This window comes from Amphiura filiformis, chromosome 3 (genome assembly GCF_039555335.1).
Source record: "Amphiura filiformis chromosome 3, Afil_fr2py, whole genome shotgun sequence".
NCBI lineage: Eukaryota > Metazoa > Echinodermata > Ophiuroidea > Amphilepidida > Amphiuridae > Amphiura > Amphiura filiformis.
Window position 1 is genome coordinate 73,359,543 of NC_092630.1, and position 16,449 is coordinate 73,375,991.

At 34.6% G+C, this 16,449-nt stretch overlaps 1 protein-coding gene across 1 annotated transcript in view; it reads right to left on the minus strand.

Annotated features, from left to right (window-relative positions):
* The window catches only part of LOC140149099 (cilia- and flagella-associated protein 46-like), a 114,706-nt gene that overhangs the window by 87,818 nt on the left and 10,439 nt on the right, over window positions 1–16,449 (minus strand). Inside the window, exons 6-12 of the mRNA XM_072171266.1 lie at window positions 16,068–16,162; window positions 15,397–15,549; window positions 13,592–13,732; window positions 8,816–8,908; window positions 7,187–7,246; window positions 5,321–5,420; window positions 480–578 (exon numbers count right to left, since the gene is read on the minus strand). Of these exons, the coding sequence (XP_072027367.1) occupies window positions 480–578; window positions 5,321–5,420; window positions 7,187–7,246; window positions 8,816–8,908; window positions 13,592–13,732; window positions 15,397–15,549; window positions 16,068–16,162 (741 nt within the window). The remainder of the gene's footprint in view (window positions 1–479; window positions 579–5,320; window positions 5,421–7,186; window positions 7,247–8,815; window positions 8,909–13,591; window positions 13,733–15,396; window positions 15,550–16,067; window positions 16,163–16,449) is intronic.

Below are 16,449 nucleotides of genomic sequence, written 5' to 3' on the forward strand. Positions count from 1 at the left end.
CTCTTTTTCTTGACCGAAATTAAGATTTTGGAAGTTGGGGCCTTTTATTTTCCTTTAACTTGTTAAATGACTTTTTCATGACAAGTAAATAATTTAACAGTTAACCATAGAAATTCATACTAATTCACATGTCGTTCTGCTGCAGTGCTCAATGATTAATATGTCACTTCACAGGTACGATACTCAGGGTAGGGTTATACAAACAGGTAACATGTTTATATTATACAACCTGTCTATATTTATCCTACATTCATCTATCTTAATAATACTGTCTGTATCACCATATTTGTAGAGTGGAACATCAATGCTACTCAATCAGTTGTATACAAAGGATATACTTATATAACATTTAGAGTTGGATTAAATATACTAGGGATATAACTATTTTGAATATAAAACCATATTAATATGGACACCTATGAATTTCTCACAAGTCAGGTTGTATTTCACTATGTGACCTCCTTTTTGATTAAACATACCTCCACACTGTTCTTGCTATAGTTCTCCTGCTTTTCTTTCAAGTTTCTAACCATCAGCTCACACTCCAGGAACTCCATCTCAAATAACATCTTCTTTTCCTATTAGACACATGAATAAATATATATAATACATTTTAGAATATCAACAGTCATATGATTTTGAAATATAACTTACTAAGAAAATGTAGCAAAAACTCAAAACAGCACAGGATAGCATAGAAAGATGCGTACTGGGCTTTACCAAACCAAAAGAACACAGTTGCATGGATCAGAAGCCAAACAGAAGTAAAAGATAAATCCAAACAATAAAGATAAAGAAATGAAATTAGGTTGGTCATTTTGCAAGATCAAAAGATAATAGATGGACAATGAATATCACAGAATAGAAGCCTTGGCTGGGCTCAAGACACCAAGGTAGACAGTATGTCAGATGGAAGGATGAGAAATCAAACTTCATATGGATCAGATGGATGGCAAAAGCAAACTAGAGCGGTTCTCGGCTTTCGAGATTCTCTGCATTGGCGGTTCTCGGTACATACGGGTTGTGGAAGTAGCCATGTGTGATTCTGGTTGGTGTGTTCTGATAGATTGGTTTAGGCATTTGTGCTGTCTTGGTCTGCATGCGATGTTTCTGTTCAGAACCTTGTATGAGCCCAATGTGTATTTTTTTGTGATGTTGTTTGTCTGTCTGTGCCATTTGAATATTAAACCAATGCAAGAAATTGATTATCATAATTATAGTTTGATTTTGAGATGGATACTATGGTAGAGAGGGAAATCCACTACCTACATCACTCTATCTCTACCACCTTACCCTTAGATGCCACTGAGTAGGCCTACTTGCAAAACAAACTGAAAATCGTGAGGGTCTATCTTCTTTCAAAATACGGAGTATCCCAGAATTATATACACCGGGAAAGTTGAAATTTGTAGGTATGAAAAGCATTTCTATTGGTGGACTGGTATTGTTCTAAATTCTTAAATTTACATATGCTTAGCTTTCTTAGGAATGTTATATTTTAGAAATTGGACGTTTTAATATAAGTTACAGGATATTGCGTAAAAATGTTGAATTCCTGCAATTATCACAAACTTATTTCACAAGTTGCATTCGTTAAGGCTCTTATATAATGGGAAACAAGTTTATTTAACAAATTAGATGAAAAAATGAAATCTTTTTTAGGCCTATGATATATAAAATAAATAATTTTTAATATTTTATTGACTGCTAGCTTTATATTATAATCATAAACCCTAGGTGGTCTTGAAGCAATGTCGTTGCATGGTTTTGAAGTTATATTGGGCCTATAATTTTAACAGCCCTCATGGTCCTAGCAGTCAATAGCCATGTTCAGACGTGGGTACTAGTCGGCGTAAATTTACACCGGCATTCCAAAGAATTTACTTAATTTCACACGCACGCGTTCACACACGCTTACTCCGACTACTTCACTACTTCGACATTTCCCACGACCTTCCGCCGACTAGTGCTTACCACGACCATCCTCCGACCTTCCGCCGGGTGTAAACCCATGCGTCTGAACACGGCTAATATTCGTTATTCCCGGATAAACTTGATAAGAGTTAAAATACTTGTAGTATAAAGTTTTCTTTTTTTTTCTTTGTCAATACAAAGTTTCCATGTGGCATTTTTTTGTTACTAAATTTCATTTTATTTTACAAATTCGCTATAGGCCTACAAAAGAAAAACAACGAATATTAAAATAATTGTTCGTATGCACATGTATACATGAGATAGATATAAATACAAAATCAAAGGTGAGAAACAATACTAATTTGTTTCTTAATAAATGTACATCAAGCAACTATGATAGCCAAAAAGGCCTCAAATCGAGCAAAAGAAAGGTACTACTTTTTTATGTATATTTCAAAGGGACACTTAATTAGTGGTGTGCGCCCTTAAGGTCACATTATCATGGTCGTGTATTTCTTTATTTTTGTTTCAAGTGTATTATCATGATACACATTTTTTTATATTCTTCATTATTTCACTTTCACTTGAGTTCCGGTATTACTTTATTTACAAATGTATATCATCATACACTTCACGTTATATGATTTTTTTCAGTGTTTTACCTAATTTTAAGTAATTCTTTATTGGGGTGCATGCTCTTATATAGGCCTATTTTGTTTGTTTGTTTTCATCATCAATTTCTCTAATCATTCTTGATAGATGGTTGTGTTAAATATTGCTTTATTTTTTGTTCTAAGTGTATAATTATCATCCGGACACATTTTCAAATTTTATACAGGCCTAATATGACTTATCATTCTTGACAAGATAGCACATGCTGCATAGGCTGTTTATTTACATGATGTCACGTGCTGTATGCTGTTTATTTATTTGGGCCTAAATTATTTCTTTACTTTTGTTTTAAGTGAACATGTATATCATGATAGCGCATTATATGTTTTTATATCAACCGTGTTGTCTTTTTAAAGACAGTTCCTGTTTCACCGCTGACTGCTTAATTATGTCAACATTCGCTCGTGTTTGCTCTATTATTTGCTCTACAGTTTGATTCGCTCAGGTCAGTATAGGGTTGCCAAACCCGCGATTTAATGGCCCAATATAGGCCGACTTTTGAAGATTTTCTACGGGACAATATCCTGTCCTATAAACACCAATAATATTATTGATGGCTAAGAAAAAAGGGCTACTTTCCGATATTGGTTAAAGCGAATTCTGGTAGTTTCTTATCCCATAGGAACCAATGGTAAATAATAAAAAAAATATTGGGTGACTTTTCAATTATTTGACCAACCATTTGGGCTGGAATATTTTTTGGCAACCCAAGCATGTGATGTGCATCTACCAATTTCCGGTGACACGATGTTTTGTCATGTAAAACCAGTTTATTAATTGCAAATTTTAAACACTAAATAAAAGTACAAAATGCGAAGCCTGGTACTATTTAATATTATTGTAATGTAAAACTAGAAAAATTCGACCTTGACTCACACAAATTTTCCTTACAATGAATTTATTATTATAGAATATAAATATCAATGTTAAATAATCTCCCCCAATAAACAACCCAATAGCCTAAACCCCTTCGAATAATTGGTTGTTAAAGCCGTGTTTTCACAACCCAATAACGATGCGTAAAAAGCAAATCGTTTATGACTGATCTTGCTATAAAAGCGCAGCATGTAGGCATGCACCAACTAGAGAGAGATATCGGCAACTATAGAACAATAGTCCAAGGTGCCAAAGTGTTGCTTGAACTTGCTTCTATAAGTGTATTTGGTCTATAATAATGTACCATTGTGCTCATTAAAAGCCAGTTTGCCGAACCTCTCTTTTTCACAAATTTCTCATTAATTATGTACTCGTTCAAGTTCAAAATAAACTGGTGTCTAGCTTTAATGACAGTTAACACACCAGGAAAATTTGAGATCATGAATCTACCGAATAGCACGTGCAGCTTGCGAACAACATATAGCTGTCACTATCTCTTTGTATTGCACTTTTGGGCTCATACAATTGAATATATGAATACAAAACCCACCCAAGTCCATACGTTGACTAAATTGAGTTAAGCATGGGAAATTGTTGCTATACATAGGCCTGTCATATGTATGAAAGAACAACTCAAATTCATCCTCTGTGTGTATTGAACATGTGAAAAATAGCATGTATGAAAGAACCACCCAATTCCATGATTTGAGTCTTGTAACACATTGATTGAAATCCCGTATGTATAAAAGTCCACTTGTAACACATTCATTGCTAGAGAGTGACTTTGAAAAAAATGGGTTTAATAAAGGAAAGTGTTTGGTTTATACAGGCTGTATCAAAATGATTGGTACCCGTCGGCTTCCAGTGATTCTGGACAAGACTACCACATCAAAATATAACACAGGGGCTACCTTTTTTTTAAATAGATGAATGTTATATACGTTCATAGTACTATAAATCCTATGCATTTCAAGAGGATGCAATGTTGCATATGGAAGAAACATGCTTTTCAATAAACACCAAACACTGATGGGTACCAATCATTTTGATACAGCTTGTATTACATGGCAGAATGCTTATCAACATTATACATACCTGTGTACTCTATTTTGTATTATCTTACTAGTGGTAATCTCATTCTAACATTGTTGTCTTTGTATATGATTCAAAAAACCACCCAAGTCCAAAATTTAAAATGAACCCCACGAAATGCTAATCGTCATACCTAATACAGGTTAATCCACTCATTTGCACGTAAAACTTACCATATTGACCAGGTAAATCTAACTGAAGGAATTAAAATGATACACAGGTTTTTCTCTCAAAATCACTTCCCATGGACTTGGGTGGGTTTTGTATTCATGTATTCAAATTACAGGAATCTTTGGTGACAACTTGGGGAGGTTTTTACCCAGCAGTGTGCTCAACATGGCTGATGAATGATGATGGTGATGATATCACTGGAAATGGTGGATTTGGTTTTGCTTCTGATTGGTAATGGGACTCAGGAGACCACACACACACCTCAAAATATCAGCATTTACATTATAGAGATACATTTTTTCATGATAACACTGAATGCAAGATAAAAAGAAAGTATGCTGTATTCATGTGACTATACATGCATTGGGATGCATAAGAATTTTGGAAAATGTTTAAATATCTAAATTGGGCATTTTTCAATATCAATCACAAATCAAATCAGCAGGCTGGATCATCGGGATTGAACTGGTATGCATGCTATATGTGGTCCACATGTTATATGCTGTGCATCCTTGCTTATTTCATGTAATACTTTGTATTCTGTACACTTGTCTTTTTATTAGGTGTTTGCAGGTGTGTCTAGTATAACCATTACCTTGATAGGGTAGTTCTTCATAGCTTCCAAACACCTAGCCACAAGCTCAGCTTGGTCATATTCAGCACACAGTCTGGCTAACTCAAGAAGCAATGCATTCCTTAAAAACAAAAAAAGTTATTTGTCAACATTAGTACTGGCTTTCTTTCATTTGGAATATTAATCTGAATACCCATGCTGTCCTTTATGCTAAAGGACATATAGATACACAATCTTAGAACATGTTTTCAGGAACTATTAGTATTACATAAATTTAGAGAAACATATCACTTCACTATAATCACAATATTGGGTGGTTGCAATTGGTTGTGTGCAAACATTTATGTCATGATCCTGATCTTTTGCTCGGTTAGTAGCTGGTGTATTCCTACAATGATGGATATATGTTGTCAGGACACATGGAATACTTCAGTCTTTTGACTTATTTACCTTATTTTTCACATGTCAAAAAGCCTGAACTATTTCCTAATAACTAATGTCCCAAGACTTTGTCCATTTCTATTTGTAGCTTTTACAATATGCCAAAACATCTAATTTTTCTGTTATAGATCTTTATTTTTCTTGTATTAGTGATATTGTTATCATTTATTAACTTTTGCTTCTTGGAATTTAGATTGAGGGCCCTAAATCCTAATGCTAATCTAAAAAAAACTCACATATTGTTACAATGATAATTTTGGTATTCCATATTTTTGCATTGTTAGTGCAAGGGCTCAGATTAGGGGCCCTTAAGTTGATCCAGTTAATTGTATACATTTTCTTGATGTGCAGTGATAACAAACCTCCACATTCCACAATGTTAGTGACTTACATTCTAAATTGACATTAGTTAGATACAGTGTTGAAAATATATTTTTAAATTTACAAATATACATACAAATGATTTAAACAGTATACTTTTAAGACATTAGACTTGGAGATCAATAAACAGTACATGCATAAAAAGAGTGGCAGCATTAATTTTTGGTGATGTGGAAAACAAGTTTGTCTTACTGCCTTTGGAATCAGAAGTTCAAGGGCCTATAGAGTGGTGTATCATCAGGCCCAAAGTGAATTTCATGAGCATTTGCTCTGTGGGCCTGGCTTATTTCCAACATACCATGCAAACTCAACATGTAGCAATGTAATAATAAACACACTCGTTCAACCCTCGGAAAAGTGCTACTATAAAAGTGATAACAGAAGTGACAAAATACTGTGTGGAAATGCTGCTATAGTTTGTTCAACCTATATGTGGCAAGACTCATAACATTGTGGCTTGATATAGAATGGCATGCATGCAGTTGGGTGCAGCACATAGGCTAAGTGCACCGTGTGTAATGTGTGACTGGCGTAATGCATGACTGGCACGCACTATGTAAATTTATGCAAGCCAGTAAGTTGGGATTTGACGTGCATAGTAACAAAAAGCAAAGAACTTTTGACTATCTTTTTCGCCACTCATAGGTTGAACAAATGTAGGTGAAATCCAGTGAAAACATTGATTATGTGCACATTTGAAGCATGAAGGATAACAAGAAATTACTACTATTGGCTTGATATAGTGAGGTTTTGTATATTAATTTCAAATTGGATGTATTTTATTTCAAGAAACTTCAATCTTTTCTTTCCAACTTAATTTGTGCAAATGCACTGAGTGACAATGTTTTATGCAATTATTTGTCCCTGTACTGAGCTGCAATGTAAGTTATAAATGTATTTTAATGGTTCAAGTTATCATTGTACACTTAGACATCTGTTAATAATTGGATATTTTTGAAAAGTGTGTGTGTGTTACAAAAACACATGGCACTAAATTGCATACTTCATGCTTCAAAGAAAAATAAATCAACAACACACAGAAAATATGTGCACATATAAACTCACTTAGCCTCTTTACTGACAGGTAACGATGGGGCATTTCTCCATTTGGAGACTACTGATCTCCTACAAGGTTATGTATAAGCATGCAACAGACAAGGCAAAGCAAAGCAATGAAATGATATATGGATACTAATAAGAAATGATGCCAGGACATTTATCTATCTAAAGACTATTGATCTCCTGCAGGGTTATGTATACGCATTCAACATAGTAAAGCAGAACAAGGCAAAGCAAAGCAATGAAATGATATATTATATGGATACTAACAAGAAATGATGCCAGGACATTTCTCTATTAAAAGGCTACTGATCTCCTGTAGGGTTATGTATAAGCATTCAACATAGTAAAGCAGAACAAGGCAATGAAATAATAATGGAAAGGCTACATCAGAAACTATTACAAACTGTATGATTTCACAAGGATTTCATGCTTATCTTGTTGTTTTTACTTAATGGTTTGGTATTTCTGGGAGGTAAATTTTTTTTCAAAGTACTTGCTAAGAATTTTCTTAATCATTTTCAGAACCCTAACCACATAAAATTGGTATCAAACGTTATTAAAGGGTGCTCGCAATATTGCCAGATAAGATATTGAAAACAGCTGCAATTTGCAGCAGCCCAATAAAGTTACTCTGCAGTAGCCTCACACTGGACTGATTTAATAGGTTCTTTACATTTGAAGGGAAACTAGAGGGACACAACCTCTTAGTAAAAAGCATATGAATTATAAAGTTCATGCCGACGAAAACACAAAAGAGGGACATAAATATGATTTTCTTTACTGAAGCACCAATTGAATTGATTACAATTTTTTTGTTTATGCAGTATGCTAGAAGTTTCCTTTCAATTAAATTGCCGCAAACTTACATTAGGTCATATTTATATTCTTAAAATGGAAGAAATAAATTAAAACAGTAAACTTAACACAAAATAAAAGGCTCTATCTAAAATGATGTAAACATAACAAACATGTGTACAATCTACAATACACCAAGAGTCTCAAAGGCCTGTAGCTTGCAAAATGCATGTTTTATATATTATTGTTTTAATATAATGATCAAATATATCATAGAAAAGATATAAAAGGAACTCACCTGTTATGGTTGGTTTTAGTTAAATATCAATGCATGCATCAAAGTAACATAAAAGAGAAAGAGTTTGAAAAGAAACATGATATTAGTTCTAATGTGAGTCAGGTTTTCCAATCAGTATACAATATGGAATGGTTCTATTGTCACTTGTGCTGATTGAAACAGTATTGATCATAATCAAATAGCTAGATTGGACAAAGAAAAAGTTATAACTGACAGTTAGCATTTTGCTTTTAGTTTCAGAGTTGTAAAAATATACATCTTCTCAAAAATATTTTTTTCAGTATATTTAATTACATGTGCAGCAGAAAACCAAGACCATCTATATACATATGAAATTTCAGTGATTTGTCTCAAATATTTCTTGAAATTCAGCAATGAGAGTACAGTGGACATTTGTACTAAAATTGTTCATTTCTGTCAAGAAAACACAAAAAAACATTCCTTATCCAAATCTAACTGTATATTATGATCATATTAGTATTATTATAAGCATGCAAATAATCATAAATACTGTTATCTATCTAAACATCCAAACTCACACTTCCAAATCAGTAGGTGGATCAGGTGGTGGGGGTCGTGGCTGTACTCCTGCAGCAGAACTGTTAGTCTGTTGGCTAACCTTCTTTCCACGCCTAGGTTTAATAGTAGTGATCAAGTGCAGTGACAAGTTATTAGCAAAAAAAAAAAAAAACAATTAGCAGATGAAATGTGCAAAATCAGTAGTGCTTCACACCTTACTCTTCAATATAGGGGTTATGGGAAAAGCAAATTTATTTTTGCAAAGTTTACAAAGAAATTTTCCAGTCTTCTGGTCTTTAAATATCCAATAAATGTGTTTATGTGTGAAGTATGGCTGAAGGAAACATTTTTAGAACCTTCTATCCCAGATTGTCAACATCATGTGGACTTTGAAGTGTAATAAATGGACAAATGTAAATGTATGAATTTATGTGTACGCACAAAAATATATATAGTTACATAATATGTTAACGAAAATTGGTAACTGAAAAAATAAAAATGTCACATCAAAGTGAACCAAAATGACATCTATTCTTTCACTAAAAAATATAAGACTCTTGGTCAAAAGATGCATCAAGACTCTTGGTCAAAGATGCATTTAGTCAGTAAGTAAGATTAAACAATGATTTAAAGTAACTACCTAAACCTAGAAAATCATTATTGTTACAAGGTCTATTAACCATCTAGTGCATAGCAAACTACCTACTTACTTAATACTAATTAATGAAGCAATAGTTCGATTCTATACATTACATCTATCATTGTCTACAAAAAACCTATTTAACTTGTGCAAGGTTTGAGGTCAGGGAGATGAAGTTTGATATAAATTCTGCCTAAGAATAGTATAGGCATCTTGGGATTTGTAGGAGATGTTTGCAGATCACATACATTACATCATCAATTGGTTAATTACAGGGTTCCAAATATTTCCAGGCCATTTCGCTGGCACAATGCTTGAAAAGTTGCCATACTTACTGTGTCTGAGTAACTTGGAGGCCAAACTAAGTTCTTGGCAAGATTGTTCACACAATTAGTCAACCAATAGCCACAGTAGAGCAAATAAATTGTCCTTTTTGCCAAGCATTTTATATCCATACGGTCTAATAAGCATTTCCACAGTTAACATGTATGCCCTTGCCATGCAAAAGTGTTTATATGTATATCAACTTTGCATCTTTTGTTTAGAATATCTTTGTATTCCAAGTCCAAAGTATTATCCCTGAATACCTGGTCAGGGTTATTCCACTGTCTCCAGACCTTACACAGTTATCACTAAAACTGACCTAATTTTCTAATGAAATCTAACACACATAGTGTTTTTAACTTAGCACAGTCAGTGATGCCAACACATTGAGGCAGCTGTTAAGAGCGCATATCTAAATGGATTCTCTGAATGTATGCATATGTATGCCCCCATTTTGAAGAACTTGTGGTTTTTTTGAAGCTGCGTCCATTGACTAGCGCACCGACATCAATAACTGCATTAGAGTAAATACACTGTAGAGCACCCCAAACTATCATGCACATGCACACTAACTGACCTCACTACATTTGCTTGATCACTGAAAATATTTAAAAGATGTAATTTGATAAACAAGTAACCCTTACAAATAATTAAGATTCATACATTGCACATATTACACACATCACATAAGATTAAACTGTGATGTTTACAATAAGCTGAATTATCATTTCAACAGGTTTTGTGGCTTGAAAATACGCTGCAAGCCTTATCTTACAACACCTAAAATTCTTCTTACAAATCTTTGACATTTGCTAATATGCTCAGCAATTATGCAAATTCACATATGCTACATTGACAAAGCAATGACAAAGAACCACAAATGAGATAAAACAGGGACTGTCTTTTAGAATTGGCAGAAGAGCATTAAATAGCTCTTCTGGAGCTTTCAAGGAGGGCTGTTTAGAGCATTTACAATAGAATGTAAGGAGATAATGGTCAACCAAGGAGAGCTAAAAATCTCTCCTATATCAGATTTAAAGAGAGGAGTAGAGAGCGATTGCTCTCGTTCTCCTCAAAAGGCAGCCCTTGACTAAAGGGCAGTTTTACTTCAGTGTTTTGCAACAAATGTAGAATTTTAGCCATCAGACTTTTCAAACTATACATTTAAATATTATGTAAAAACTGGCAGTTTTGCAGCATATGACCACTCAGACATTGCTTACTGAATGTCTACTACCTTCCAAGAATCTTTGCCTTCTCTAACTACATTGAAGATATGAATACTATGCTTTCAAGTAGCATGCAACATGAGAGAGAGAGGGGGGGAGATGGCATCTACCATGAACACTGGCTAAAACTGACCTGCTCTCCAAAAATTCTTTACGGGCTTTATCACTGAAATATTCAAACATTCATACTCAATTTGATCGTCAATGTACAATACTAAGTAAGTTTACACTATTACAATGGTTAGATTTCTGCAATCAAGTAAACTATACCTACATATATGTACACCTAGATCTACAGGTTGACAAACATTACAGTAAGCATACATTTACTAGAGTGCTAAAGCAGTTAAAAGGCTACCTATAGGGATATCAATTAAAAACTTGAGTCCATGTCAAAAATAAATCTATGACACCTGGGTGGTTTGAGCTCCTTTTTTATCCAACATTCTGTTCAGTTGCAAAGTTGCCAATGTTAGCTAGTAAAATACCAATGTGCTAAAATATTTCAAGTTTCAGACATAGAGTCCAAGTCATCTAAACTTTGATTCACTTCAAGTGCAGTAGTGACATATGTGTGGTCGCAGAATTAAATTGTGTTAATCATGTAAAGATTACAAGCACTGGTACAAAAGCAGTTTGTTGGTACCCTTGATGCACAACCTTGAAAAAGTATTCATATCACTACCATACTTTATTCATTACTGCTAAGATACTATTCCCAGGATATCAAAAGACTAATAAATAAAACACAGGATTAAAATTTCAGTGGGACCAATTTCCACAAATCAAACTTAGTTCACAGTATATACTTTGCAAGAATCAGATGAGTTCAGCAAAATTCCTTTGTAAGAATTTAGGTTGATCCTTACAATGTATGACAAAAAAGGAGCTCAAACAAATGACTGAAAGGAATATGGTGTAACAAACCTTCTAAAAATATAAATGGCAACAAAAGGATTTTGTCATTGCATCCACACAACAAACAATCGATATGAGTATTAGTAATGCATGAAAGGAACAAGGAAACATAAGACAAGATTAGTAGGTGTGATCAATTAAGATTTTAAACTAAACATAACATAATCTGCTAGGTTTCAGCACCATACATTATTTCAGGGAAAATGGGGATGTAACCTCCAGTGGGAGGACAGAATACTCTGTAGGTGTTAGGGTAATTCAAATGGTCCATGAGTATAACAGAATGGTCGACTGCAGATCTGTCAGATAACGCTTTTTCAATGGGAAATGAACTTTGCTGCTTGGATGATGTCACAATGAGGTTAGCATTTATTCCGTATTGAAAAGCGTGTTCCGACGGATCTGCACTCGACCGGCCTCATAATGGCTATTATAAATCTAGTATTAGTAACCAGGGTAAAAGATATTATTTAAGGTGGTGGTATAATTAAGTGAAAAATTATGTGATGACGAGGACTGAGTTGGGTGCAATGATACAGGATTTCCACACACTTATCTGCTGGAATTTTATAGATAATTTGATTCATGTTCTATTATTTAGAGAATAAAAGTATTGTTTTAAAAGGACATTTCGTGATCCACAGTCTCATCCCTCACTTTCCTCAAAAAAAGTTGAGATTTTTATATCACTGGAAACCTCTGGCTAATAATGTTTATGTACAAAATATTTCTTGCAGATTAATTCTTTTAGCAAAGATATTGTGAAATTTGAATTTCGTTCTGGTATACCAGAACGAAATTACAACGCGTTGTCTATGGAGCAGTGTAATATACATAATCATGCATAACTTGCAAACGCAAAATCGGAATCAACTGAAATTTTGGCAATAGGCTTTTTTCGTGGAAATGTACTGCAAAATGTTATAAAAAGAGGATGCTAGGATTACGAAATACTCCTTTAAGACCCAGTTGTGTATCAGCTGATAGAACATGGCAGATACCATTTTTGTAATGTGGAACAATGAGGCAGAACACCGAGTTGCACCACATAAAAATAATGGTATCTTGTGCTCTATCAGGAGATAGATACACGGCTGGGTCTCAAAACAATACTTTTATTCTTAAAAAGATCAAGTGCAAAATTATGTTTGGATGTAATTTTTTTCCCACTTCACTTCAGTGCATGGAATTGGCGAATCCATTGAATCCTTCATGTTCAAATGCAAAATACCATGAAATGCATACATGTGAGATCACAGCGATAACATATTACGCGCAACGCAAACAATACACCCAGCCGCACAGTTCAATACACACCTAGCTGTACTCTACAGAGGCCGTCAGTCTTTCGCCATCTTGTGGGTACAAATGATACCCGTGTTCATGCGTTGGACACTACGCGCAGGGCACAGCTTGCCACGCAGCTGTTATCACGCATCAACACGGCGATCACGCATGGAGATCGAACAACCATCGCAGCGTGTACCCACAAGATGGCGGCATATGACGTCACGCTGACGGCCTCTATTGCCTTATAGAATATGGGCATGTCTGCAATTCTAGGAGTATCCCAATCACATTCATAAAATTTTGCAACTAAATATTCTACATTTATATACTATTTCACAGAGATTATTAATGTGTGGAAACCCTGTGTATTTTGTGTATGAATAAGCATGACTTACACTTCACTGGCTGTAGATGCCACTCTTATTAGAGAAGCAAGGCTAGGTGACCTGGCAACAGGTGGGGTGGTAGAAGCTGCCCCTTCTCCTCGGGGTGCACTTTGAGGAGGAGGGGGCGAGGGAGCATAGCTCTTATTGCTGCTATGTACAAAAATAAAGCAACAAATAGTAAAGAAATTTGGAAACATGTAAGGAAAACAAAAATAACAATTTATTCAGCAAAAAAAAAAAGCATTGAAAATGATGACAAATGCAAAGTAAATAAATCAAAAACTGATTATAGTTTTCAGCAGGATTCTTCAGCGGTCTTCAGCAGCTCTGTTTATAACGTAAATATGGAAGTGGGGTTCTGATTGGCTAATTGAATCACATCATTCGCCGATCAAGCAGCGTAGCAATGCGCTTTTTAGGTGATACTTGGAAGAGCAGCCGGGCACCGCTGAAGGACCTTGCTGAATAGTATAGATCTGTGTTAGATGAAGCATAGATCATCAAATGACAAAATGAAGGCAACAAAATAGTCGCATGTCAACTCATCAGTTAAATGCAAGAAGGTTGATAGTAATAAACAAAGAACTTACAAGCATTCTTACATTAAAATAAAAACAATGCTACCAAGTAACATCATAATGCTTCCATGATATACCACTGTTCAAGACATGATTATAATATTTTGCAGTAAACTTTTGACAAGCGCATACCACCGTGATGTTGCAATGTTGGAGTTAACAATGTGTACGGCGCAAAGTTCAGTCACAAATTTCCACTCGGCAACAGCAGATCGTCTCAACAGCCAATCAAAGACAAGTGCCTTTCAATGCAGTAAATTTGTGATGTACGCTTAAAATATGCTCTCATCAAAGGTTTACTGCAAAATATTATAATTAATCAACATTAACAAGCATCATAATGAACGACTCAGGAATGTTAAAAGCAGGAAACCACAGACACCAAGAAACAGAGCATGAGCTGATTATTAAAAATGGCATTCTCACTTAATCCCATTAGTAATCAGTTTGAGCCTTACAATTACTGCTTTAAATGAGATGCAGGATTTAAATGTTACATTTCCACCATTTTAAGTAATACAAGTGATCAATACTTGACTGAAAACAGATAGTATGCCGAGAGCTACAAAATAATAGCATATCATCTATATTCAAGAACAAAGTCATTTGCTATAAATCCGATTTTAGATATTTTTTCAGCCTTGATCATCCCTAAAGATACCACAGCATGCAACTGCTCATAATTGTGCAAGAACCATACTTTGGCTTTTGAGGCTACCACAAGCGATACTCTCCTAAAGGTTTCCCTAAACTTCCTTAAGAGAAAATTTCCCGTAAGAGAATGATTGTAGCTCATGTGCATTTTTCAAAACTGAATGTTCGATTTGAATCACCACCCTGAAAGCTCTCCTACACATCTTTAGCAGAGTGAAAAGTAGTTCACCTGTCATTTTACAAGTCAAAACCTAAAGAATGTAGCATGGTAAATTCAAAGCTCTATTCACAATCAATTTCAATCAGGCTCAAATTTGGCACTTCAGCAATTCTGTCATGTCACACCAATTGTAACTTGGCTTGTCCGACCGGATGTCTAGTTGAAATTTGAGTGTTCTAAGTAAAGCTCACCTAATGATATTCACCAAATCAAAAGCAATTGATTCTGCACTTAGCAAAACTATTTACAAATATTAAGTTAAGTTGTTGCAATGTTAGCAAGCCAGTTAGTTGAACCAAAGCGACTGTCCAAACTGGACCAAGATGACCAGAATATTTCAGCATGAGTCCTGAATGTCTCACCTGTCATCTGCAGCACTGACTGGGGTAGTATTCTTACTAGTACGCCCACTCATAGCACTAGAAGCCCGAGACATATCCTCTTCTTGAAGAATCTGTTTTAACAACTTAGCTGCATGGTTGTGTATTTCTGTAATTTCCTTCTGTTCCAAAGCACTATAAGTAATCATAAATTAATAAATCAAGCTTGATCAGCAATTTAGAAAGAAAATGTAAAGGAAATTTCACTCTGAAACTATGTTGAAAATATAAAAATTGAGTTAGTTAGGATGTTTGCAGCTCACTGTAAATTATGATGGTAGCTTACAAAAGCTGCTATTTGAATTACAAGTTTGGTTGAATCATGCTTCAAAATGTCCAAATTAAACTGATCAAGTTTCACAATGACTTCACAATCCACGTGGTTATAGTATCCATTAGTAATAGATTTGATATAAAGAGAACACAAAGATACAAACGTAGACATAGGAATCAACTAGTCACAATACCCAGGAACAGCAAGCACACTGTCCATCTCACCAGCAGGACTAATGACAGGGAATAGTAGTTACACCAACAGGACACAGAAAATAAATAAATACATTCATCTTATGCACTATAATTCTACTTCACAAAGTTTATAGTAATTTAAGTAAATGTATATAAAGTCAATATATAGATTGCCACCAACTTACACCCTCAGTTTAACCAACTTCATGTATGCTGTAAGATCTCCACTCTGTCTCAAATCTTTAGCCAGCTTGTTGTGATCAATCAGAGAATGCCGGATCTGCAAAATAATAAATAATTATGAAGTTGACAGCATTCAATACCACTTAGCATTGATTTACAAAAATTGTACATAATAACATGTCCTTCATGAAAGATTATGATAAGAATTTGAATATTTACCAATATTAAGAGCTTCTGAATATTTGAAAGAAGATACATACACAAGAATGTGTGTTTTATGAAAGATGGGCAATGACTGGTACAGCTCTCCCTCCAAATCTTCCAATGGCCGGGTAGCTGAGGCTATTTGAGTGGCATACTGCATTATTGCAATTCTTATTTCTA